Raw genomic sequence first — 27,196 nt, 5'->3', positions numbered from 1 at the left:
TCAAATATGTTAATTTACTTTGGTTTATTTTCCTCCTGTTAATAAATTCAATGTATTTCATCGATGTTGCATTTAATTTAATAACATTACACGCATTAATAATCAGTGTCCTTATGTTGTTTTGTTTGTTTGTTTGTTTTTAAATCTGTGTATTTCAAATATGTCATATTTATTTAAGTTTATGTAAACTTTATGAAAGCAAAAAAGGTAAACTCTAAGAGTTACAGTCTCATAATTTCTGTTTATTTATCTCAGTTTTATTTAATCATAAACTTTTTTATGTTAGAATTATTCAATTGGATATAAATTTTAAAAGTAATGAAAATACATGAAGCCTGAAGAAGTATAGATAATAACTTCAGTGAGCAGCGCACAGGACACTTTAGCCTTATTATGCTCTGCTGCCTCACCTGTCGGCTTTAACACCACATGTACTCATACAGCTGAAACCACGTTAAACTGTCCTCCAGATTATCTGCAGCAAGTTAAACAGTGGAAAAAATCTCTGTGAGCTTTGACTCAGCAAATTGATATGTATACTGAAAGAAAAAAACAACAATTGAAATAACAATAATCTTGCCATCTGCTTCGTCATTAAGAATGGTATTACAATGCAGAGCCAAAAGTGGAAACGCATGAGTGTTCCTCAAATGAGTCAGTACTTCCTCTGGGTCATCGGCGAGGACAGCTGCTGACAAACATGGTGAGCAGACCGCAGAGGGTAAACGCTGTGCTGAGCTTTGAGGTGTCTGTATGTGCTGTGACAAAACATGGCGTGACAAGAAAAAAGAGGATACGGAAACGTGACGTCCACTTAATGTCACGGCATAGGTTTCCTGACGAATGTCCTTCATCAGGACATTTCTACAAGCTACTGACAGCTCTCCATTCGCAGCTCAGATAAAGGAAAAGACAGTTGTCTATTTGTGACAAAGTTAGAGGAGATTTGTTTTCAGTGTTTGACTCAAGAAACTTCAATAAAAAGTTTTTTATTTTTTCAAATCTCTTTTTCGTTATATTTAGTTTCAGCTTGAGGACACTACAACATCATCCAAATCTTTGAATATGAATGTAACCGGCTGGTTAAAGATCTGCTGGTGCTTTTCGGAAATGTCAGAGTTTTGCAGATCTGAGTCTGCAAATTATAAACACCCTCTGTAGTGCATATTAACCAAACAGAAAGATCCTGGAAACATGGCAATGACTAACTAAAAAACATCAGATATTGTTGAAATGTACAAATTTAACATATTTGCAGAAATATATAATGCTAACATTTCCTTCAGCCAACTGTGCAGGGACTCCTGGAGTCACAGCAAGCACCTGGCTTCAATCACACCTACAGTACATTGTGGTTATTTCACGCAAGAAACGATCAATCACACCATTTAACAAGGAGTCCATGATGGCGCAAGTAATGAATTCCTTGTGCATGAAACTCTGCTTTTTAAATTTTTCCTAAACAGCTGACATCTGAGTAACTGCAGTTCAGACGTCTGCAGTTTAATCATTTTCATAATAAAACCCAGGTTTTGGATCAGTTAAAAGGTTTGGGGTGTATGTGAGTGCAAAGACATTTCTGCACGTGTGTGTGTGAGTGTGTGTGTGTGTGTGTGACTTTGTTTGTGTGTGACAGTACCTTTGTTTCGACATCTCTGCAAGTCCAATCCAAGACCAAGTCCAAGACCAAGGATTAGGGTCACAATAGCTATAGCCAAGATGCCAATCTGGGACACAGCAATCACAGAGTTAGGTTTTCTTTGTGTGTGTGCCATGTTTGACCAAAATAACAGTTTTCATTTGCAACCTCAGAGGCAGATAAAATGAAGCCAGAGAGGAAATGCCAAAAATTGCAGTTCCTCCAATGTCTACTAGAAGCTGGCTCCAAGAGTGAGTCAATCTCCACAGACCTTCATGTAAAAATGTCCAACTTTACAGCAGAAATAAACATGTTTACAGCCTGGTACAAACACAGTTTTGGTCTCTAGAGCCAATTTCAACATTTATGAAAGCTGTACAGGGGTGATATTTTTAATATAACTCACCTGTTATCATTTTAGTAAAGCTTAACTTTAGGCATAACTAACATCTCAACTACACCGTGACATTGTTGGTTAGTGGCACAACCAGTGTAACCTCAGTGTACCTAAAAAAGTCTCACCACACGCAGTTACATGCACACCAAATTATAACAAATGTATTAATATTCTGAATTTGATGCATGTCATGTAAACAGCATATTCCAGTCAGTAATTTCAAATGAGGCCTTTTTCCGAATTTAGCGTTTTCCTAATAAGACGTGGGATATGCCAGTATTTCTCAGGTTTTAAGGCCATTTTTTGGATTCAGGCAATTCAGAATATGCCTTTTGTGTCTTAATTAGTTTTTTTCTGCAGTGTTGACCCCTCATCTGTTAGGGTTGTCTCTGTGCGTTGTCATGGATACGTTGTACACAAAACAACTCGCCAACTGAAACACATTTCTGATTAAAATGAGAAACACATATGCTTTAAAATAAAAGCTATAAAAGTTTTTCGATATGCACAAATATCGAGAAGATGGTTAAAGGAATAAAAGAGGTGGCTGACTTTGTGTGGTCCAATAGGAAACTGTAAAAAAAAAAAAAAAAAACAACCTATTTTGATGCAAAAAAGCCGGATGACATACTTTGATGTGATAAATGACACATCAGGGCACATTTATCAGAGTATGCACAGCTGTGTGTAAACACCACTGTTAGTGGAATATTCATTTTCATAATGTAAATAACTTAGCAGGAATATTTTCTTTCATGGAATGAGGTCAAAAACAGAACTGTTATGTGCATGTTGATGTAATCTCTCTCTGAGACTGTGGATATCTGATTTGAAGCTAAACTATTAATTTGCTTCATTTATTGACCTTAATGGAAACACAGTCTTTTATTTGTTTCCAGGACTTGCTGGTTTTTCCACGAGGGGTTGAGAAAATACATGACTCTTTATTCATCACTTCAAAAAAAACAAAAAAAAAACAGAAGTGGAAGCAGATGTCTGTGTTTGGTATCAGATGTCTTTCATAAATACTGTACGTCAAAAGGGAACACAATAACCGTTCTGATATCTGGTGGATAAATCGTTCCCCAGACGTTAGTCAGTTGCTAACAATACAACAGTACTACGTTAAAAAGCTGTAATTAGATAAAGATAAAAGATAAAATGTGTTTTTACAATTTTAATGCAATAAGTTTCCTTAATTTTTTAGAAATTTAATTTGCCGCCCTGAGGAGGTGGTCTCGGTACCAGCGAACTCTGGTGCTGTCCCACTTGTGGTGTGAAAGCGCCCGACCTCGAGCCGCCTCAACAATCTGGTGCACTCCACAAGTTTGAGCTGAAAAAGCTCCCGTAGTTCACTTCGCTTCATTTTCAAACTGCATCGTTTGTTGAGAGTGCTACAAACAATCAATAACGAATGCAATGACCAGCACCGGGAACAACACGCGTCATTGTTGTGGCTCCAGTCTGCACATTTGTTTCTCTTTACTTCTCAGCACTTCTTTTTCCGGTCAGGACTCGGGAGTCATGCAAACATGATGCTCCAGGGTTCTTTTTGTATAATTTTCGAATCTGGTGCGCACCAAGGGACCGCTCCAACACATGTGAACACCACCTGACACACCTGCGTCCCATGTAAAACCAAAACTCACTGTGTTTTGACTCACTAAATGCAAATGTTTTTTGGGCCCTGACGTCATACACGCGAAATGTTGACCTCACATTCTGTTACAAACAGGGCGGTCAGACACCTAATTCATAAAATCATGATTGACGGCTGGATTGAATTGCGATTAATCACATGTTTTAATCACTTGTTTAAATTCCATTATTTCGGATTTCAAAGCAGATATAAAGTCCATATCAATAAGGCGAAGCAATTCTTACCAGAGAGTCTTGTTTAGGAATCAAATCACAGCATTCAGTTTGTTTTAGTTGGTTTTAGCTGGTCTAGGATGGTCTTAGACGGTCCTGATCCAGTTCTTGCTGGTCTTTGATGGTTTATCTTTGTGGGCCACCAGCCGAACATACTGATGTGACCAGCCCGTCGAGCTGCACACATTAATCTTTATGCATATCCCATGACAGGAGGCTTAACTGATTTCTGACTTTTGCTTCCATACTTCCCCCTCCTGACACTGCTTTACAGGAGCTTCACTGGGTAAACCAGTATGACCATCACAAGCTGCTATGAAAGCTAAACCATCAAAAACTTTGCAAAAAAATCACATTACGCTGGTCAACCAGCTTAACCATCTTAAACTGTTTTTATTTTCAGCAGGATTTTACAGTGACTGTTGCCAAAGTTGTGTGGGGGCATCAGTCACAGTCTGATGTTATCTGTGGCTAAAATTATCGTACAGTAAATAACAGTAAAAAACTGTCATCGTAAGTAGTGATACTGAGATTGCTGAATCTCAGATGCTGAGATCGCTACTGGTTATTACTTTGGTTTCCAAAAAAAAAGGGGGGGGGGGGGTGCGGCACTTCTTCTGCCACTAGACGACAATACCTGTGACCAATCACACCTGAAGCACTTTTTGCACTTACTAAGGGTTTTTTTTTTCCTTAAGTCTAAATTCTTGCTTGTGTTGTACGTCGCTTTGGATAAAAGCAGCTGCTAAATGAAATTGTAGAATTGTAGGACTTTATGCGTGTGGTGAACGATGTAACGTTATAATGTCGTTGTTTGCTTTAGTGGCTGGTTCAATGATATGGAGGGTTTATTTTTTTTATATCGCTGCTGAAAAAAACCCAGCTTGACCAGTTTATGATGATTAAACTGCTTGACCAGCTTGTCTGACCATCTTCAGGTATGTATTTGCCTAATTTTTGATGGTTTAGCTGGTCGTGCCAGCTTGTGATGGTGACTCTGGTTTGTCCACTGACGTTACTGTAAAACTGAAACCAAATAAATGTTTTTGACTATGGAGAAATAACAGCGTTACGCGGGGGAAGTATGAAAATCAAAGGGCATAAATCAATGACGTCTCCTGGATACGCATAAAGATAAATGTGTGCAGCCTGACAGGCTGGTCACACCAACATGTCCGGCTGGTGGCCCACCCAGCTGAACCATCAAAGACCAGCAAGAACTGAACTAACTAAAACCAGTTTAAGCTGTTTTTTTTTTTACAACAGGGAAAATGTTATTGAGATAGTTATTGTTTTGATATTGAGATAATTATTAATAAATTTACCTCACATATCCATGGTAAAGTACTTAATGGTTAGGTTAGTTTTAGTAAAATAAAGTTATATTGGTTGAGGTTGAGGAAAAGAAACAGGGTTGGATGTTGTCACGTTATGTACGTAAACGTAAATTTAAATACTTAGGTTACTGGGGCGCTCAATGTTCTCAATGTAATAAGGTTTAGGCAAGCAAAATGGCATAAATGAGTTCAGTCTGCTGTCATGGGTTATGCATAAAGAGAAACGTGCCCAGCATGTTCGACTGGTGGCCCACCAAGCTAGACCATCAAAGACCAGCAAGAACTGAGTCAGGACCATCTAAGACCAGCTAAAAACAACTAAAACCAGCCACTTGCATAAGTTGTTTTCTTTTTTCCAACAGGGATATCGAAGAAATATTTAGATATCTATCATTTTTGTTTTATCGCCTAGCCTGAGTCCTCCATGTACAAAATAAACCCTTCATACAAAATCACATCTATTTGTAAAAAGGACTTTCAACAACCTAAAAGTATGACAACTCAAACATGTATTTGTCTGACTGACCCACTCGAGCTTTTGTGGCAGGATAATATGAACTTTTCAATTGTAGCAGAAGTAAAGGTTTTACAGCTATACCTACCAGATGGACTCCATTAACCCTTTGAAACCTGAGCACATTGGTTTGACTTCTCTTAAAAACACAGAAGGCAATGAGCAACTTCACAAGAGATGGCTGAAAATCATATTAAAATAAGCCCAAAAACTATAAAAACAAAAACAAGAAAATAACCTAAAAAAGGCTGAAAATAAGAAAAAAAAAAAGGTTATTTTTATATATTTTATGATATTGTTTTCTTTAACTTAATGTTGAATAATAAAATAATATGATTATAAATATAGTTTTCCTGTTCTTGATGATCTTATAATATCCCCTCTTTTAAAAAAGATTTTAAAATCTTCAGGTAATTTTCATGTCACCTTTTACTATTTTTTTCTTAATTGCGGGACATATCTTGCCAGGATGATCGTTGTCTTTTTTCCTCCATGTTTTTGAAAGAAATGAAACCAAATTCGTCATGTTATAAATAGCCTGTGAAAGGTTTCTGAATGCAGCAAAAGAAAACTGATGCGGATCCAGGTTTCAAAGGGTTAAACCTCTAAACTTGAGTTTACTGCAAAAAAATGTAAAGTAAAGGCCTCTGATGCATCATAGCTTTCCCTGTAACCATGAATCAGAACCAAACGCGATACTCACAATAATCTTCTTCTTTTTCTGGGACTCCTTTGACCAGCTCATGGCTGCCGCCAACGTGGCGCACAATCTCAAAGCACGCAGACTGAAAGACAGAGGACAGACAGATTGAGGGGAAAGATATTCCTCTGCTTGTGGGAAAAGGGGAGATAGAGTTTAACTGCAGTGACCTCTGGACCAGGTGTGAGCAACAGATAAGTAACTGATTGCCAGAACGCAGAGATAACCTCACGTTTCTGTGTTTTCACTCTATCAGGCCACAGGTGACGATGCTTTTGACACCTTTAATCTGCAGAGACTCACCTGACACCGAGAGACGTAAAGGTAGTGAGTGTGGTTAATCATTAGACATGTCACACACACAAACGGCCAACCCAGAGATTCAAACTGCCAACAGTCAGTCTGATTCCTGTTGAGATCAATAATTGATAACTTGGATACATTTATGGATTTATTTGACAGATATTAAGATTAACTGCAGCAAACTGACTTTAAATGATGCTGAGATGATGCGAAATCTCGACTGCCGGTAACTGTGAAGTCGTTATATCTAAGCGGATTAATCGGAAACTTTGATCTTAGAACGATGACAAACAGTCTCGCTTGATAAACTGATAATACTTTGGAATAAGAAAAATCAGGACCTTTGCACTGAAAGATTTGCTCTGATTGGCAATGACTTGGCAAAAGAGCGGTGCAAGTACGACGTGAGGGTAACATCGCACTGGTTCCCTCGTCAAAAACCGTATGGGACTTTTTTGGTTTTATTCAGCGTGATGATCTTCACAGATGAACATCACTTTAGTGCGTTTTGAAGCATAAATGAAACCTCCAGAAGCAAAAAGCTGTCAGGTTATAAACCAACTACGTCGAGGTTACTTGACTTAAACGTCACCACCCCGAATCTTTGAACTTCGGATTTGATTTAGTGCTCAATTTCCTACAAAACTCTTTCCTGTTAGCGTGACCTGATCTGGCTCATGACCACGGCTAGCAACCGCCTTTTTTAAAAAGTTTTTAAAACCTTAAAAGTTCCAAAATTGTGTTTATGTGGACTTTTTTTATATTGCAGAAAAAAATGTCTAAAAATCTTTAGCCTGTGTTAACCACAGACCTTATTTAAGGCATTTTACTGAAAACACTTTTTAAAAAAAGCCCTTTAAGACGAGGGAGCGGTCTGAATTTTGGAGCATTAAGGTGCATGAGAACAGCTTGACAACGAGCGTGAGATGTATTTTATACGTATTTTTTGGAATGCCAAGGCTTTTTGTCTTTCTGTTTGACCTGTACCTTCCAAGATGATGAGTTGTGTTCAAGTCCTCCTCCCTGATTGTCCAGTTCGGCGTCTCTAAAGAGTCCTAATTGTTTCAGACTTCCTCTGTTTGAGAATAACGGAGGTCACTGAGCTCGGGGAACCTTCAGTGCAGCAGAAAGTTTTCTGTGCCATGTCACAACCCTGTGTCTGAGCTCTGCAGGCAGATCCTTCCACCTCACGACTCTGCTTTAGTCATCTGAGAGACTCTCCTGTGTGCTCCTCTCTGCGTGTCTCTCCAAATCAAGTCCAATCAGCTGAACTCACCACAGCTGGACTCCAATCAAGCCGCAGAAACATCTGAAAAATCAAGACACCTGAGCTAAATTTTAAGTGTAAGAGTGAAAAGACTGAATCCATGATTCAAGATTCAGCTTATTGAGCATTTTTTATAAAAACAGATGAGCTGCTGTTATGTGCAGTGCATCAGAAAACACACTGCTGTTTATTCCTCTGTCAGTTTGATGTCACTAAAATATAGATAGAAAATCCTGTTTTGTCATTATTGTGTCTTTGTTTAAAATATTCTATTTCAAAACACAAATTTAAAACAAATTGATGTGGTTTAGCTTGTTTTTCAGATAAGTTTGCTCATTAACCCTTTAAAACCTGAATTGACATCACCTTTCTTGTGGTGCATCCAGACAACTTTTACAGGTATTTAAGACTGTGAGCCAATTAGTTTGATTTCTGTCAAAAACGTGAGAAGGAAAAAAAAAAAGCAATGAGTAACTTGGCAATAGATGTCCTGCATATTGCAATGTTTAGTTTTAAATAAGCTTGGGAGAATGTACAGAAACCTATATTTATTCGTTGTTATCTTCATTATTATTTAAATTTCTGTTACAGAAATTAAATGTATGTAAATGCATATATGTTGCAGAATTATTATTGTTATTATTATTGTTGTTGTTGTTGTAGTTGTTATTATTATTATTATTTTGCACTTTTTCCCCAGGTCATTTTCTTTTTAGTTATTTTTTAAAAAATTTTTTTATTTTATTTTCATTTAAATATATATATATATATTTTTTTACATATTTTATGTTCTATATATTTTTTTTGTTTGTTTCAGGTCAATGTTTTTCCCGTGAGTTTTCACTTATTTCTTGTCCATTTTTGGGTCATTTCTTCTCATTTCCCTCTACCCATTTTTATGACAGATTTCAAGCAAATTTGTTTTTGTTTCAAAGTTAACTAAACAAGCCACTATAGAATTCTGGCTCTGGAGATGTGGTGGATTAAAACTTACATGGTTTTAAATGTCTGAAATACATCAAATTTGTATCTAAAAGAAACCTGTAAACAGTCTAACATACGGCCAGATAATACTATGACTTTAAGTAAACCATTAGCTAGATTATCACACTCAGTGATACTGCAGCGTTTAGCCAATGACGGCGAGTGAACGAGACTCCTTTTTGTCTTTGAACCAAACTTAAATATATTGCAGTTTGAAACTTATCAGCAGTGGTGTGATAAACTGTCTAGAAATAAAGATAACCTACCTGATGATGGCTGTTGTAGTACATTTAGTTCAGCAGAGAGATAATCCACATCACCACACGACTTTGCACACCTGGTATTGATACACCTGTGAATGCTGTCCAGCTTCAGCAAGTTAAACAGCAAATTAAACAGCCTACTTCATGTAACACGTTGCTTCTGGCTTTATACATATATAAATAAAGACAGATAGATAGATAGATAGACAGATAGATAGATAGATAGATAGATAGACAGATAGATAGATAGATAGATAGATAGATAGATAGATAGATAGAAAAAACAGATAGATATATACTCCTGCCTTAACTGTCTGAAGCCTGAGCAATTTGGCTTGATTTATTTCAAAAACAAAGGAAGAAATGACAAGTTATATGTCACAAAAAAATTACATGAAATTTAGCCAAAAAACCCCAAACAAAAAAGCTAAATAAATAAATTGATTGATTAATTAATAATGATGATAATAATAATTATCAAGATTATTATTATTATTATTGTTGTTATTATCATTTTCATTATTATTATTATTATTATTATTAGTAGTAGTAGTAGTAGTAGTAGTAGTAGTATACTTTTCTCAGCATTGTCCCTTTTTACTGTTATTTGCTTTTATTGTTATTAATAAACTAAATACTCTCTTACTCTCTCTTTCTATCTTTCTCGCTGTCTCTCTCTTTCTTTTAAAATAATTTTCAGGTCATTTTCTTGTCATCTTTTCCTAATATCTTGCTATTTAAAACCTGAGCAAATTGGTTGATTTTTTTATTCTAAAAACACAGAAAAAAAATACAATTTTTGAATTACAAGAAAATTAAAAAATAAAAATTATTAATATTACAATTATTGTTTTTTTGGTTTTTTTTTTACATTTTTCAATTTTATTATTATTTTTTACAACATATAAATAACTAACAAATGGTAAACTATCTCTGTCTTTACTTTAGAAACAAATTTTAAGATAATTTTCTTGTCATCTTCTTAAAATTTCTTGCATTGTGTGGGACATCGTCTTGCCAAATTGTTCATTGCCTCTTTAACCCTGTTTTGTTCTTTGTTTTTTCAAATGACTTACTCTGCAAGTAATTTCCAGGACTCTGGAGTCGAACAGCTCCAGCAAAAACAGTTCAGGCCACATTTAGTCTCAGATTTTACCCCAAATGACATCTGGCTTTCAGTCACTCTCAACAAAAAGCTGAATCGTTGACAGGACGTGATGTGAAGCACACAGACTGGGCTTTTCTGGTTTTTCGCATCGTGGTTTTGATAACAAAATGTTGTTTTCATGCTTCTCTGCTGGAACAAACACAATGATTGCTTTTGTAAGTTGTTCAGAAAAACATACCTTCAACCCAACAGGCTCATTGCCTCAGCTCTGAGGTTGGTGTTTTTCACCCTTTAGGGCTCGCTTTAATATTATTCACACTCATAGCACTCTGCTCACAAAATCAGGCTGTAAAAAATATTATACGTCAATATTATTTTCTACTTTCACTGAGTTTATTTTTCTAACATCATTCGTAATCATAAATATCCAATATTCAGCCAGATTTTTGTCATGATGCCACTATGCTTTTAGATGAAACACACACACACAAACACACACACACACACACACACACACACACACACACACAAATGAATTACTTTCAATACAGCACATGCAAAGTATATATAGATATATAAATATAGATTATCACAGCCTTAGATATGTCTATGATTAGCAGGATCATTGATTTATATGAATTATTAGTTTTTTGTGCAGTTTGAAATACTCACACTAACATCGTTCTGCACACATAATGCGCTATTCAAAACCAGGCTCTAAAAATATTATACATCAATGTAATTTTTGAATTTCATTGAGTGTATTATTTTACCAATGTGTGAGTGTGTGTGTGAGCATGTGTGTGTGTCTGTGTGTGTGTGTGTGTCTGTGTGTGTGTGTGTGTGTGTGTGTGTGTGTGTGTGTGTGTGTGTGTGTGTCTGTGTGTGTGTGTGTGTCTGTGTGTGTGTGTCTGTGTGTGCGTGTGTGTGTGTGTGTGTGTGTGTCTGTGTGTGTGTCTGTGTGTGTCTGTGTGTGTCTGTGTGTGTGTCTGTGTGTGTCTGTGTGTGTGTGTGTGTGTGTGTGTGTGTGTGTGTGTGTGTGTGTGTGTGTGTGTGTGTGTGTGTGTGTGTGTCTGTGTGTGTGTGTGTGTGTGTGTGTGTGTGTGTCTGTGTGTCTGTGTGTGTGTGTGTGTGTGTGTGTGTGTGTGTGTGTGTGTGTGTGTGTGTGTGTGTCTGTGTGTGTGTGTGTGTCTGTGTGTGTGTCTGTGTGTCTGTGTGTCTGTGTGTGTGTGTGTGTGTGTGTGTGTGTGTGTGTGTGTGTGTGTGTGTGTGTGTGTGTGTGTGTGTGTGTGTGTGTGTGTGTGTGTCTGTGTGTGTCTGTGTGTGAGTGTGTGTCTGTGTGTGTGTCTGTGTGTCTGTGTGTCTGTGTGTGTGTGTGTGTGTGTGTGTGTGTGTGTGTGTGTGTGTGTGTGTGTGTGTGTGTGTGTGTGTGTGTGTGTGTGTGTGTGTGTGTCTGTGTGTCTGTGTGTGAGCATGTGTGTGTGTGTGTGTGTGTGTGTGTGTGTGTGTGTGTGTGTCTGTGTGTGTCTGTGTGTGTGTGTGTGTGTGTGTGTGTGTGTGTGTGTGTGTGTGTGTGTGTGTGTGTGTGTGTGTGTGTGTGTGTGTGTGTGTGTCTGTGTGTGTGTCTGTGTGTGTCTGTGTGTGTGTGTGTGTGTCTGTGTGTCTGTGTGTGCGTGTGTGTGCGTGTGTGTGTGTGTGTCTGTGTGTGTGTGTGTGTGTGTGTGTGTGTGTGTGTGTGTCTGTGTGTGTGTGTGTGTGTGTGTGTGTGTGTGTGTGTGTGTCTGTGTGTCTGTGTGTCTGTGTTTCCTTGGAAACTACTAACAGTAAAAAAACACAACTCAGGTACCATCATGCAGTAAGCTGCACAAAGTCCCCATTTTCCTCTTTTCTATGGAAGCCACATCATCGAGCAGCGGGCCAAGAAAACACTGAAACTAACTGAGCGTGTGTCATTGACGAGCTCAACACCTGCAGGAATGACCTTGTCAGTGATTGGCTGCTGATGAGGTAATGTCGCCTCCACAATACACAGCGTTCTGACTGACACATCAACAACAGACCTTTTGTTTTTAGTCGAAGCTGAGCAACAACAGAAACTTTTTTTTTTTCTTCAATTGTCTGTCAGCAGCCATCAAACCTCACCGCTGCTGAACTTTGGTCGGTGTAACTGTTAAAGAAGGCAGTTCCAGACACGTTTTTTCGATTCTCTACAGCTTTTATTTGAAAGACTACAGGAATAAACAAAGTTTTGTCTGCCTTCTGGCAAACGCTTCAGTAATTTCATTGATTATTTTCTCTGCTCTACTGATTACTTTGGCAGCCAGCTATGTTAACTCAGCAGTGTAAGGTTACTAAAGTAAAATGTGAAAAACTACAGCTTCTGACTGCTTTTCAACTGTGTAGAGTTAAACGTGTAAATGCAGGAATAAGGAGATGAAGTGGTGACAAACTGAAAGTGAGACCAGTATTTTTAGCCGACTCTTTGTGCTTTAAAGGAAAAATCTTTGGTTGTGCAGCCTGTTTTTTTGGGGGGGCGGGGTTTTAATAGATTTGTAGTTTTCGCTTTCTTTAGTCGTTTTTGCGTAGACGCTGGGAGCCAACGATCCTGCAGAACACAGCTGGATGTGAGGCCTATCAGAGGTGGGACTCAGTCATTGTTTTGCAAAGTTAGTCTCAAGTCTTTGCAGTGAAGTTCAAAGTCAAGTCCCAAATTCATACATTTTGAGTTTTGAGTCCTAAGTTCTGAGTTTAAAGTTGTAAACAAGTCATTTGGTGCTTTCAAAAATTGGCTAAACATGGGAGGAAGGCAATGACCAAAAATTGGCAGGTAATTACCTGAAAAAGCCAAGAAAATGACCTGGGTTTGACCGGCTAGAGTTCACAGCATTGGTTTGCAGATTTCAACAGCAAAAGATGCAATCAACAGGTTGACACACATTTTGGGATTGCTTTCTATGAATTTGGATTAAAAAGAATTTAAATCTGTTTGGAAGCTGCAGTGAGCCGGCTGCTGAATAAGATGTTACCGAACCAAACGTTTGAAAAAAAGACTTTTCCTTTAAGGCTGCATCAGTTTTGTCCCCTCCATAAAAACAAAAAGGCATCAGTGAACTATTTCTATCTGATGACAGCAAACAGGGACAGATTAATACTGCAACACTAGGTGCTGTTATTATCATGATGCTGTGTAATAAATATGACAAATTGTATTAAAATATACACCTAGATGATCAGCTGAGGCAGAGGCAGAGGGAGGAGAGGAAACTGTTGTAGCTGATGTGCATATGTTTTTTATCATGGACTGTCTGATGGCCCAAAATGCCAAAGCCCTCTTAATTAAAAAAAATGTCCCCAATATCTCAAATGTCCCATTGTTCCCCCAAAAGTCTGCATTTTCTAAAAACACACACTCCCTGCAGCTGAAATCCTGACTGCCAGGAAATGTTTTGTACGTTTCTATGAGGTTTGGACACAAAATCCATTTTGTTATGGTTACAAAAAAGATCATGGCGTTAAAATGTTTGGGGTTAAAATGTCCACTTTGGTAGCACAGAAGAAGCTGGAAAAGTGGAGACACGTTAAAGAAAATCATGTTGGATCGGTGGCTCAAAAGCTGCTGAAAAAAGAGAAACTAACTGCAAAGAGAGTGCATTACTGAAGAATATGAATTTCTGAGCTATGAGACATTTTTTCGGACTAATGAAGGCTTCAGAATTTTGAGCCGTTGGAAAAATGGCATGGCACCGTTTCTGCAAACCATACTTGGGATACTTGCTTTGGGGGCCCCTCTTGTAAAATGACAGGAGGACAGGGGCCAGTCACAGTGGCCCCATATATGTCTCTAGGATTTTAGGATGTTTCTCAGATTTTTAGAACATTTCTAGGATTTTGGGATATTATTAGGATTTTAGGACATTTCTCGGACTTGATTTAGCTTGTTTTTATTTAAAACAAAAACTCTTTTGTGTTTTATACGACAAAATGTACAAACTTCTGAGGGCCTCTGGACTTGTTGTGACCCTCGTGTGCACCTGTCTCTTTATATGAGAATCCGCTAAATGCTTATTGCATGTTGATCAGTGAGCTTTGCTTGGCTGATGCTGTCACCTTTGGACAGAGCCAGGCTAGCTGTTTCCCTCCGTTTCCAGTCTTTATGCTAAGCTATGACAGCGGTATCAATGGTCCCATCAAATTCTCAGCCAAAAAAGAATATGTGTATTTGCCCAAAATGTCAAACTAGTCCTTTATAGATTTTGCTCGTTAACTACAAATACTTTACATTACTGCTGCTTTTGCAGACCATGCTGTAGACTTTCAGATTTTGCATGAAAACGTATTAAAGTTACAGTCGTGCGAGTGCAGTTTGCTATGACAAGGCCAGACACTGATAATATTTAAGACAGACCGGTCTGTTCTCTTTCCACAGACATCAAATATCGCAGCTTTTGTAGTGTTTTTTTGTGTTAGATGCCAACGCCAAAAGCCATCTTAAACGATCGCGTCTGAATGTCATAAGCTGAAAACGTAGCCGGACAGAACTATTCACAATGTCATTATGCGAAACCGGACAGCTACATGGCACCTGCCGCGGCAGCATGATATGCAGACGGCCGGCGTCACTTGAAAAAGCGAATGGAAGGAACCTGTTGTGTCACGTTAAAACGCTGCTGGTAATGAAGTAAAAAAAGGGGCTCAAAGCTGGAGGAACGCTGGATAGATCCAACAAACCCCGGACTTTCATGCTGGATTCTCGTGTTCACCTCCTGTCTGAATGTGATGTTCTTTCTACACCTTAACGTGAGCCTCTTTTGCCTAAACCTAATCATCCGTGCCAGCATGTGCGTTTGTTGACATCCCGGTGTTGGTTGCTGTGTGCTTTTGTTAACTAAACATAACGTGCACGTGCAGCGTAATCCACGCATATGCTTGTGTTGACATCACGGTAGCGGCATCACAAAACGTCAGCAGCAGACTCAGAGGAATACAAAGAATGTGATATGTAGACGCAGAAGTCCACTGCAGAGCAGCAACATGTCATCATGTCACGCAGGTTAAGGCGCATTAAAATGATTAAAGTCGGCAGCATGCAATGAACAGACAGTAGGAATATAAAGTATATTGTTTATGGTTACCGAGCTAAAACCCAAATATGGTCCATAATCTGTGCATGAAAAATGTGTTTATGAAATGTGCTGTGGCAGTTGTCGAGAAAGTCCCCCATCCTGCATCGTTCCTGTGCTAGCTCATTCCTTCTCTGATTTTGGGGGGGATAGAATTGAATATTCCTGCTGTAATCTTCCAAACTCTAACTTTCCAAACCATTCTTTTAATCTTTTTCACTTTTCAAAAATGTGTTTCCTTTTTTCCGAGCACTTCTCGGGCAGTTCCTCAGGAGTGGAACGACGATGCGCCGGCTATCCAGCGAGCATGCAGTGAAAATGCAGGACTTCTACAAAGGGCTACATCCTATGTGTGTGTGTGTGTGTGTGTGTGTGTGTGTGTGTGTGTGTGTGTGTGTGTGTGTGTGTGTGTTTCTGTCTCTCTGTGCGTCTAGTCGTCACTCTCGAAGGTGTGCAGGTAGGTTTTGAGGCTCAGGGTGCTGGTGTAAGTGAGGTTGGTAGACCGGTAGAGGTCCAGGCCCGTCAGGATCTCCACGTCTCGGACTCGGGCCGTGTGGAGATTCAGGAGTTCTTCGACCCACTGCGACTCGTCCTCTGCACTCTGCACAGACACAGACGGGAAGTGGTTATTAACCGTGGATACAGTCCTCATCTTACACTCTGAAAGCTTCAGTTTTTACTTATTGTTGGCAGTTTTCTAGTCTCCAGTCCTGTTAACCATTTCCATGAATGACAGTCGGCCTCATGCAGCAACATTCTCTTAAATTCCATTACATTTTACATTTACATTTTCTTTTAGTTTTCCAGTGCAAAAATAAGAGAAGTCAACTTCAGATGCACCAAACGCTCTGAGGCCCATTTTACACGTACATGGGTATTTTTTAAAATGCATATGTATTTCCCTCCGGTTACAAAAAAATTCTCATCTACACCAATAGTATTTAGAAAAAGAAAACCTTTGTCCACACCAAAAGCAAAAAAGCAAAACCAAAAGCAACGCCAAAAGCAGCACGTGGCGATATGACCTCTACAGTAAGGCCACGTCGGCCAATCAGAAGCCTGAAGTCATTACTAGAAAATGCACAATAACAACAACAACAACAACAACAATAATGGTGCATCGCAGGGGAGACTGAGGTTCAGTTACACACACTCTGCCTGTGTGAGCAGCGCTGCTCAGTCACGTCTCGGCTGCCTGTCAGCTGCGGCTCATCTAGAGAAACAGAAGCTCGCCAGTTTTTCTGCTTGTGGTGTGCGATCGTCAGCAGAAACATGAAAATGGTGTTTTGATAGTTATATTGACTTTAAGCCTCTTTTAAAAACAGTTTTAATGTCTTTAATCGTCAAAGAGATTAAAGAAATAAGAACATCACCTCATGTGAGCGTAAAAATGTTTTTGGCAATAAATGGGAGTTTTTTAGAAATTGTTTTTATTTGGCGTATTTTATATTCACAATTTAATGTCTTTGCAATTTAAGGGTTATAGCAAACCCACCTACATGTTAATGTTCAGCCTGCAGTCAGTCCCACAGAGCCAGGACACTGCCAGCTGTGACAGAGAGCGCACCGACCGTTACAAAATATACTATTTTTTCACATTTACTGCACATTTTTAGGTATTTAACAAAAACAGCCTAGTGTGTTCATGTAAATATACTCACAGTCAGGTATTTACGTGGTGAGAAGTGATGAATGTGTGTAGTTTACCAGAGTAGTACTTTGAATTTTGTTGTATTTTCAAGATACAGTGACAATACAGGCATTCAGCTCTGTTCTAATGATTGGTGGAGCGACCACAAGCAACCATGTGCATCCGTTTAAAGACTGTGGAGGTGAAATGGGCCGGGTGCATGTGCTCCCAGTTCCACAGTAATCAGATTTTCTAAAACAAAAACATGCATATTTGCAGCTTTATAAATTTGATTAAAAATGCACATTTCTGTTTGTGCATACACACAGTTTTAGTCATGAATCTGTACAGTTTTCTGCCTTTGGCCCCAAGACCCGTCTGCCTGTCTCTGCTTGCCAGAACAAACAAATTCCCATGATGGGTGGGGTTCCCAAAATCGGACAAAAGTTTGGTGATACACACCCCTGCAGGTTTGGCAGTTACCAGAGAAGCATGCGAGTGTGATCAACAGGTAACTGAGGGTCTGTTTATACGCAGACTACAGGATTGCACCACAAAATATGGCCCACACACTGTTTACCGTTTTTTAACATTATGCAACAATCCTCAGCCTCTGGCAGAGGGAGCACAACAATATATTTCGCCATATTAGAATATTTATTTATGTGCTGGAAAGCTGCTGCACACTGATTAAAATAATGAAGTTGATGATAAAAAATTGAATAACACCTAAATATTTGGGCATTTTTATTAGTTCTAGCTTCACTGATGCAAGAGTTTGTACTCCTCTCAGGTTCACATCTTTAGAAAATTAATATCTTTTGGGGTCCAAGCTGTGACTCTCGTTTTTCCCAAATGTTTTCTTGTGTTTTTCCCTCCCCGCTGTCTCATGTGATTGCCTGTCTGTCTCTGTGCGTGTAACATGAACGTGGACCTCCGTCAGTCTCCCTCCTGATTACTACATTCAGCTCATCTGCTAATCTTCAGCTCAGCAGCTCTGCACTGCTGAGCCCGCGGCCCCGTCAGCAGAACATGTTGGCATTGTATCTTTCTGCAAACAAATAATTTGCATTTTCGTTTTTGAAACGTGTCATATCAATGTTTCAAAAGTGATGTGGTGTATGAGCTGACTTGGAGCCAGGCTCTATTGGACTGAGCTGCTCGACAAACCCTGCAGCATCTGTCAGAGATAACAGTAGTACAACAAGTATTTAGATCCTTTACTTGAGTATTAATACCATGCTGTGAAAATACTCTGTTACACTTGAAAGTTCAGCATTGAAAATGATACTATGATAAAATGTATAGAATGTATAAATGTAAAGATAAATGTATAGTAATGTATAGATAGATAAAATGTACTGAAAAGTGAAAAGTGAAAGTACCCAATGCAGGTAAATCTACATATAAAAGATCAAAAACTCAATATTATAACAAATAAATAATAATAATCACCCCAAAACCTGAATTATAAAAAAAAATCCTCGAAACTCAAAATTATAAAAAACAGGAAAACACATGAACATCAAAGGAATAAAAGGCAAGACAAACCCCCTTCAAAAACCAAAATTATTTTTTAAAAAATTGGAAAAAATATACAAAAATATACACCTCGAAAATCAATTTATAAAAATACAAAAAATACCCCCAAACTTAAAACTGTTTAACAAAAGAATCAAAAACATCCAAGAATTTAAAGAATATGAAAAAAATCAGAAATACACCCCCCAACCACCCAAAAAACCCTTTTTTAATCAGCTAATTGTATAAACTGTTTTTTTTTTTTTTTATTTAATTGATATATACATTAAAGTTTATAAACCCTTCTCATTTTTTTTTCAAAAATCTGAAATAAATAAATGTAGTAAAATAAAAAGTACAATATTTCCCTCTGAAATGTAGTGGAGTAAAGGTATAAAATAGCATGGAAATTAAATTCTCAAGTAAATTGCAAGTACCTCAGATTCATTCATAAGTACTCAGGCTCTCTGCCTCAGGCGACGTGCCTGAACGTAAACAAGTCAAATGGCGCTTTCAGAGCCTCCATCTCCGAAATGTAATGTTGAGCAAAAATGAGTCTCAGGCCTCAAGTATGTGATGTTTTTTCTTGTTTCTTAAATAACTTTCTCTGTTTAACCACATTCTGTTGTGCTCCTGCCCGGTGCCAACCCACAATCCTCTAGCTGCTATCGACGAGCCAAACCATTTCATATCCCCTCATCGCACATCTGCCTCCGACTCTTTGTCTGCGTTTGGGTCAATCTGCAATCCCCACAACCAACCCAAACAATCCGAAAACAACATGTTGAACATTCGACCTGATTTACTGACAATTGACTGACTACGAACAAACGCTCCATTAAGAAAAAACGGATTCATCTGTCAATAATAAAAAGAATTGTTGTTACTCTAAATTGTCAGTTTTAGTGTGATGGAAAAAAACACCAATTTCAAGACGTCAGAATGCATTTTTTTTCCTTTTATTTCATCTATTTCCATTTTTTTACATCTCATTTATTTAATAGATATTGTTGTATTTATTGAAAATAAAAGTGTAGCCCAGACAACAGATTGAAATCGATTTATCCACATTTCATGCTTGTCTGTATTGCTTTTACTGATTTTTCTGATCTATTCTGTATGTTTTACTGACCTAAATGGATTTGTTTTATCTCTGTTAAGCAAAATATAAAATTATTATTATTATTATTAACACTGCTGTTAAAAGCAGCCCATAACCGATAAGGCAGCTTCAAAGACAGCTGATGTGCACCAGGACTGAAAGTTTGGAGTTAAATATAAAATTGATTAAAAACCTGTTTACTGTATGACACAGTTAACTGTCACTATGGTAAGTGTATGCGTCAATATTTTCCAGACAAAGTCTATGAATAATTCTACGTAATTTACGAAAAACTGCCTGCAGGTTTAACGGACTTCCAGCGCGCCAAGTGTTTGGCTTGTACTCATATTTCTATGGTTTATTGTGTCTGTAGCCAGACACAGTGCGCCCCTGTATTTGTAATGTTATGATCACTGACGCCAAACCGCAAATAACCTTCAAAGCTGCGTGTAATTAGTCTGATTAAAGCCCTTGACATCTGAAACAAAGCCACAGGGGGGGTTTTCTCAGAGAGTACAGCACGGTGTCATTTCCAGGTGAAAGACTAGACACACGAAGCTCTCTGTGACTCATTTAGAGGTTAAAACTTTAGCTTCGAGCATCGACCACAGTGTGCTCAAAAGATTTCTACTAATGATATGACATGTGGTTACAGTTAGAGCTTTGCATTGTTTACTTCGTACTGTGCCATAAGTCACTGTTTCAAACAGAGCCTGTAATTAAGATTCATTTGTGAGATTTTGTGTTAAGAGGTGCTAAATAAAGAGGTCTCTCAGAGGAATTTTACAAGGAAATAATATAAAATTGTATAAAAAAAAAAACTTGCCCACAAGAAAAATCTTTATCATTTGGGGTTTGGAAGAAGACATTTTGGATGAAAAAACGGCTCACACGGCAGTCCTTATCGTTCACAATCTGCCCTAAAACAATAATATTAGGTAAATGAAGAAATGGATACCCGCATATTTATACACAGTTATTTTATTGGGTAAGAGATTTCTTTTTGAACTGAAAGAACAATTAGAGACTTTGAAAGAAAGTGGAATACATTAAGGCCACGTTTAGAAAACTAAAGATCATGATGCCTGTGTTTTTGTCTGCTTGTTTATTTGTTTGTTTGGTTTTTTTTGGGGGGGGGTGTTTTTTGTTTTATCGCATCTGTTTGTGGAACACTGATGGTTTGTGATGTGTTGGTAATTTGGTGAATCTTGTATGTATTGTTTTGATGTTATAAATATGATTTTTTTTTATTAAAAAAAGGAAGTCTGCAGGTTTATATGAATAATGTTTATATGAATAATGTTCATTGTCTTTTTTCTGAAAATATTTGCTGTTTTTGTTCTTATGTTTTATATTAATTGTTATCACTGCTGAGATTTCAGTAGGGCAGGAGAAAAAGCAAGCCAGCGCTATTTATGAAATATTGTCATACAAAACAGGCACAGGCAGTGGGAGAGTAACACAAACGACTTTGTCAGTCTCTACTTTCGGCAATTCTCAATTAACATGGGGGGGACAAAATGGATGCAGATGGACAGATGGATGGAGTTTTCTTCATTTGTTAGAAGGATGTAAATCTAGAGTGACACAGCTGTACAGACTGAGGTCGCATTTTGAAAAAATCTGATCTGTTTCTGATATAAAACCACATATGAAAGCGGATTTGAAAAGATCAGATTTAATGTAATTTGTGCTGTTCACACTGACACATCTCACACATCTGGGTCACACAGGGATGTTAAAAATCAGATTTGGGGCCTGCAGTGTGAACGTAGTGTAAAACATGCAGGATTAGTGGTACTCAAGGAGAAGTTTGGGAAACGCCGATATAAACAAATGCATTTTAAATCTGTAAGAGGAAACATTTGCAAGCTGAGCAACCTTAAACGGGTCTTTTGAAACTTTATCCAGGAGGCTTCTGGGTGGTTTTGGCCTTCATATTCGTGTCTTTGAAATCTGATGTAAATCACTGCCAGGCTCTGCAGCTCCCTGAGGTGCAACACAGTGCAGCGATGGCAAGTTCAGTCATGTCACTTGGCAAACGCAGCACACAGCAGTCACAACAAACAGACGGAGGAAATCGTATTAAAGGTACAAAAGCTGGTGTGCGCACAAGATAAAACTGCCGCCTTTCGGGGAACGTTAATCCTTAGTGGAAAGAAAGACGAGCCCTGATACGTAATATTTTCCCGGCGTTTTTGCTTTTAGAGTATACTGTTAATTAAACAGATGAACAAAAACAGGAGAGCGAGCTTCAAATGATGAACTCGTCATTAAGTTTCTGCTAAAACCTTTGGAGAAAGCCCTGCTGCTGGTCTTATTGCTGCAGTTTCATATTTAAGTAAGTGATGTGGTGTGAATCTGTGTGAATTTTTTTAACTGTTTTTGGTTGATTTACATTGCTTACTAAATGTATATGTTACTGTGTTTGCTTGTTTGTTTATTTTTCTTGATTACATGTATTTTTTTTATTTGTCAGTTATCCGTGTTGAGGTGAGATTCCTCATTACCCCCCCTTTACCTGCACAACCGTGTCTTCTTTTGTTGTTGTATTTCTGTTGTCTCTTTTTGTGCAAATACATTTTAAATATTAAATCTTTTGAAACAGGCTTCAAGTGAATTTTTCATGCAATAGCCGAAGTGTTTCGTGTTGTTTTTGTTCTTAATTCGTGTTTCCAACAGTATCAGTTAACCAACCCACATTGCTTAAATGAAGACAAATGAGTTACTGTTCTGCACGATGATTCTCAAAACCAAAAAGACAATTGAGAATCGTTCCCCATCCAAACTGATATGATCACGACAACCAGTAAATGACGTACAACATGACAAATTTCAATGCATCACACCATAGAAATGTTCCCCAGACCACAGAGTCAGACACGATGCATGTAACAAGCCTAAACTGGCTCGCTCAGGGTCTGACTGGGAACAAAATTCAACCCTGGCATTTCTACACTGGACTGACGCACAGCTCTTTCTGATGCTCATGTTAAGTTCAAATAGGCCTGAAACATCCTGCAGCATCAGCCTCAAGGTTTTTTCTCAAAATTTCTCTGCACCGCCTTCTTAAATTTGGGCCCTTTTTTTAATCTAATGCTGCCACAAACATTTGCACGGCTTGTTCCTCCAATAATTTAAGATTCAAATGTCTGATGACTAATTTTCTTCATTTGGTTAAAACATACAGCTAAGATCTAGAAAGTATATTATGGAAATTATTATGTGGCTTAAAAGTGGATAAAAAGTAAATTCATGAGATCTTCTGACAAAATCTGACTCATGCACAAAGGGGATATGACACCAGTGACTAAATATTCAGCCTTGGCCTACATTTGTTTGACATCTTTTAATCACTTTGTACGTGCATGCTTACACAAACGTTGAATGATGCGTATATGATTTACTGATGACCAATCAGTGTCAGCAGGATCTGCAACAGTTTGTGCAGCTCACACAGTAGTTAAAGCAGAATGTCATGGTCTTCAGTGAGCAATAAACAGTCACAAAATCAATAATATGGAGGGACGCCAAGATTAGCTTCTGGTCGGTGAAAGGTCAGCATGTAATGCTACTGGTATCAGAAGATTTTAGCAGTTCTCACAGAAATATGATTTTTGAGTCAACTTTGTACCTCATTTAGGCTACGGTTACAAAGACGACTGAAGCTTGTCTTTAATGGAATTCTTTGTACTCGACTATTCCTCACTTGTTTTTCCCTTTCTTCTACTTTTACTTTTGTTATACTTCCATCAAAAGTGGAAAAATAGTCAACTGAGGACAGAAAATAATGGTCATCTTCTTTATCATTATTTTTTTTTTTTACAAAAGCTTTTGTCAACTGGGTGTTTGGGAGTGTGAAGCAACAGGCACTTGTTTGTTAGCATTCATGGTGTTATTTTGTTTCTGACAGCAGAAGCTTACCAGGGTGAGATGGAGGGGTCGGGACATGAGAGGGGAACATTGGGAAAGAAGAAGGTGGTGTTCTGTCTTTCAACACGTGCTGATTTGTGTGCTGGAAACAATTGCAAACAGTTTGTATGTATTGTATGACCTTCAAAATTAGGTTTACTGTTATCAGGCTGCAGACTGATTATCACAGAAGGCCTCCATACTTCTGGAGAAACCTCAAACTGCTTTTCTTCATTCTGCCAAGGTTCTTTATAATTGATTATTTGATCCGATGATTAACAGGTGGAGTAATTTTCACAGTTCTGAGACGCTGTTTAAACCTGTTCTAAATGTCATCAAATCAAGACTCCCATTGAGCCAAATACTGCGGAGCTGCAGGATGATGTAGAGTTCAAAGTGAAGCACCTGGCAGGAAGCCTCTTTTATGGTGCCTTCGCGCTTTCACACAGGTGTCACATAAAGCTCAGCCTCTTTGGATGCAAAATCTGAAACAAAAACACGTCTGTGTTGTGACGGCATCCTCAAACAGGTGTACTAAGGTGCTATCACACCTCCCCCACAATCTTTTTTTTTCCACAGACACACACACACGCAATGAAAATGACCTCTGTTGTGCAGCTGAAAGCACTCGTCCGCCCAACAACAACCCTTGACACGATTTTCTGGGATGACGGAGGCGATCTTGAGATGACGCAGAGGAGCGCAGCGAGAGCAACAAAACGTTTTTGTTGACACACAGAAAACAGATGAACCAAAACCAAATAACTCCCACCTCAACAGGCTGCAGACCGAGACCGTTGAGCAAGGGAAACACAGAGTGCCAGAGTTTCCAGAAGGAAACAGAGAAACTGCCAGCTGTTCCGCCTGCTGCTCTTTGTTTACAGTTTAATTAGTTTCTGTACAGTAACAAAAATGAAATAAATCGGAAAGCTCCAGAAGCCCTTCTGAAATTAAGATCAGTTCAGTGTGGTAGGAGCATCCTTGTTTTGGGTTTTTTGCTTAAGCTGAAGAATTTCTGTATTTATTCCTGATGTTGTACTTTATATATTTTTGTTTTTCGATGCCTGCTGCACATCAATTTTCCTTCAGGATAATAAGGTTGAAGTTAAAATGCATATAATTAATTTATTATTTTTCTTAATTTATTCATTTATTTATTTTAGTTATTTTATTTTCAAAAGTATTTATTTTGTTTTCTTTGCTTATTTGGCAATCTTTCCTCTTTTGTTTTATGTTTGGGTTTTTTTCGACTCAGTTTCCTCATTAGAGCGACCTACGACACGCTCCCGAGCCCTCTAAATCTCCAGCAGTGGTTTGGAACAGAGCAATCCTGTGACCTCTGCGGGACCATCAATGCATCACTCCAGCATGTCCTGTCAGGATGTAAAACAGCACTGACTCAAGGTCGATTCACATGGCGGCATGACCAAGTGCTCAGGAAGCTGGCAGAGGTGCTGGAGAAAAGTCGGCAGGAGGCGAATATCCAGATTCCATCAAGGAGCCAACAGAGGATCCACTTCCACAGGCAGGGGGAACCCGCAGATCACCCCAGCAAGAGTGCACCATCCTCCAAGCTGTTAACACCAGGGGCAGAGTGGAAGACGAAAGTGGACCTTGGCCCACAGCTCCGGTTCCCACAGGAAATCTGTTCCACCACCCTAAGACCCAACGTGGTACTGTGGTCCGCAGCTGTGAAGTCAGTACTGCTGATAGAGTTGACAGTGCCATGGGAGGAGGGACTGGAAGCTGCCTATGAGAGGAAGATGGCGAAATACGCAGACCTGGTCGCAGAGTGCAGAGAAAGCGGATGGCAAGCAAGGACGTACCCGGTGGAGGTGGGAGTCAGGGGCTTTGTTGGCAGCTCCACGCCACGCCTGCTTAGAGACGTGGGACTACGGGGAGCAAGGCTGAGCAAAGCCACCAAAGAACTGTCGGAGGAAGCAGAGAAAGCAAGCCACTGGCTCTGGCTGAGACGAGACAAGTCTTGGGGGGGAACATCAACATAGGTTGAGCTGCAGGGGGTGTCAGGGGCGAAACGTCAGTGAGCAGTGGTCCCCAGCTGAAGACCCTGCAGCTCAACCTGTTCCTTGGTATGCGGTCAGGTTTAGGCCTGGCTCAGGGAAGCGGACCCCCCTGCCATGCACAAGTCCTCCTTTGGCACCGTTGGAGGTGCGCCAGGCTTAAGGCCAAGCGGTTTTACCATCACCCTGTATGTAATAATGGCATTTAACATCACACACCATCTCTTACATTGATTTCAAAAGCTTTGTACAGCCTTTATATATGTCTAAGATGCCACATTTTTTAAATTTCTGACAGGAACATAAGAGGAACAGTGAAAAGTGTAAAACACGTGGGGAGTGATCTGTTCTTTACCATGTCATTATAGGTGTGTAAAAATAAAGTCTGGCCTGTGGAGTGTTACGTAGTCAACCCATCTTTCCCAGCGTGATATGAATAATTACAAGTTATAATTAACATGCGCTGTGATTCTCCATTTTATAAATGTCCATTGTAATGTCCATCCATGTATTTAAGGTTGGGCTCTCCTGCGATAGCCATTTCCTTGCAAGGGCCTTTTTACCTGCTAAAAGCAATATATTAAATAAGTATTTGTCTCTTTTTGCCCATTGTTGAGGTATGAGTCCAAAAAAAAAAAAGAGTTTTACTCTCCAGGGGCAGTTGGCATCTGAAAATATCTCGTATAGCATTATGTATCTCTTCCCAGAATTTTTCAATAACAGGGAAATCTCATAGAACATGATAGTGATCTGCATTTAGGCTTCCACATTTTCTCCAGCAGGCTGGTGAGTTATTGATATAGTGGAATTTTTGGGATGGTGTAATGAAGAACTTTATTAGACATTTCCTACTAACCTCCATCCAGGTTTGTGAACTGGTACATTTCCACTGATACCTCCATATTGTTGTTCATTCTTCATCAGCTATGATGTTATTATTATACTAAGTCACTTCCAGTATTATTCACCTGTGCATCATTTTGTCATCATCAACTGTAAAATAAAAAATAGAAAATGTCATTATTTAAAAAAAAAAAACGAAGCCAATTTTCAGTGTTGGTAGGAATGCAAATTAGGTAGGTTTGCATGTCAGACCTCCTTCCTTGGACGCTTTGTGGCATTGGAACAGTGTTGCACTACTTCTGGCTTCAGCTTACATGCACAGTTGGTGCACTGGCAGTTTAGAGAAGATAAACTAATAATATATTGTGTGCAAAAACTGGGTCCAAACTTGGGGCCAACGTTTCCAGAAATGTGAAACAGTTAAATAATCCACACAGGCGCAGTCTTTGTCTTGTAGCAGACAGGAGGGGGAGAGGGGGCTTCCCATCTGACTGCAGCTACATAATATTATTGTGTCACACAGTAATGACGTTAGTTCCACTGAAAAATAACAAGATGTTCTTTCAGAGGACAAAACAAACAAAGGTGTAAAGACATTAACCTCATATTTTTCTCAGTCATGTCCCAATAATGTTGATGAGCCACCCTGTTTGCAAAATGTTT

At 38.8% G+C, this 27,196-nt stretch overlaps 2 protein-coding genes across 2 annotated transcripts in view; both read right to left on the bottom strand.

Annotated features, from left to right (window-relative positions):
- The window catches only part of LOC121958217 (venom phosphodiesterase CdcPDE), a 51,243-nt gene extending 43,231 nt beyond the window's left edge, over positions 1-8,012 (bottom strand). Inside the window, exons 1-3 of the mRNA XM_042507086.2 lie at positions 7,750-8,012; positions 6,463-6,544; positions 1,640-1,727 (exon numbers count right to left, since the gene is read on the bottom strand). Of these exons, the coding sequence (XP_042363020.1) occupies positions 1,640-1,727; positions 6,463-6,504 (130 nt within the window). The 5' untranslated portion in view covers positions 6,505-6,544; positions 7,750-8,012. The remainder of the gene's footprint in view (positions 1-1,639; positions 1,728-6,462; positions 6,545-7,749) is intronic.
- A 4,566-nt stretch (positions 8,013-12,578) lies between these two features.
- The window catches only part of LOC121957412 (autotaxin-like), a 59,067-nt gene continuing 44,449 nt past the window's right edge, over positions 12,579-27,196 (bottom strand). The window contains exon 25 of the mRNA XM_042505978.2: positions 12,579-16,105. Within this exon, the coding sequence (XP_042361912.1) occupies positions 15,935-16,105 (171 nt within the window). The 3' untranslated portion in view covers positions 12,579-15,934. The remainder of the gene's footprint in view (positions 16,106-27,196) is intronic.

This window comes from Plectropomus leopardus, chromosome 17, assembly GCF_026936395.1.
Source record: "Plectropomus leopardus strain MGB_pleo_1.0 chromosome 17, ASM2693639v1, whole genome shotgun sequence".
In the NCBI taxonomy this organism is placed as follows: domain Eukaryota; kingdom Metazoa; phylum Chordata; class Actinopteri; order Perciformes; family Serranidae; genus Plectropomus; species Plectropomus leopardus.
The sequence above is the reverse complement of the archived record's forward strand: the minus strand, read 5'-3'. Positions and strand labels throughout refer to the sequence as shown.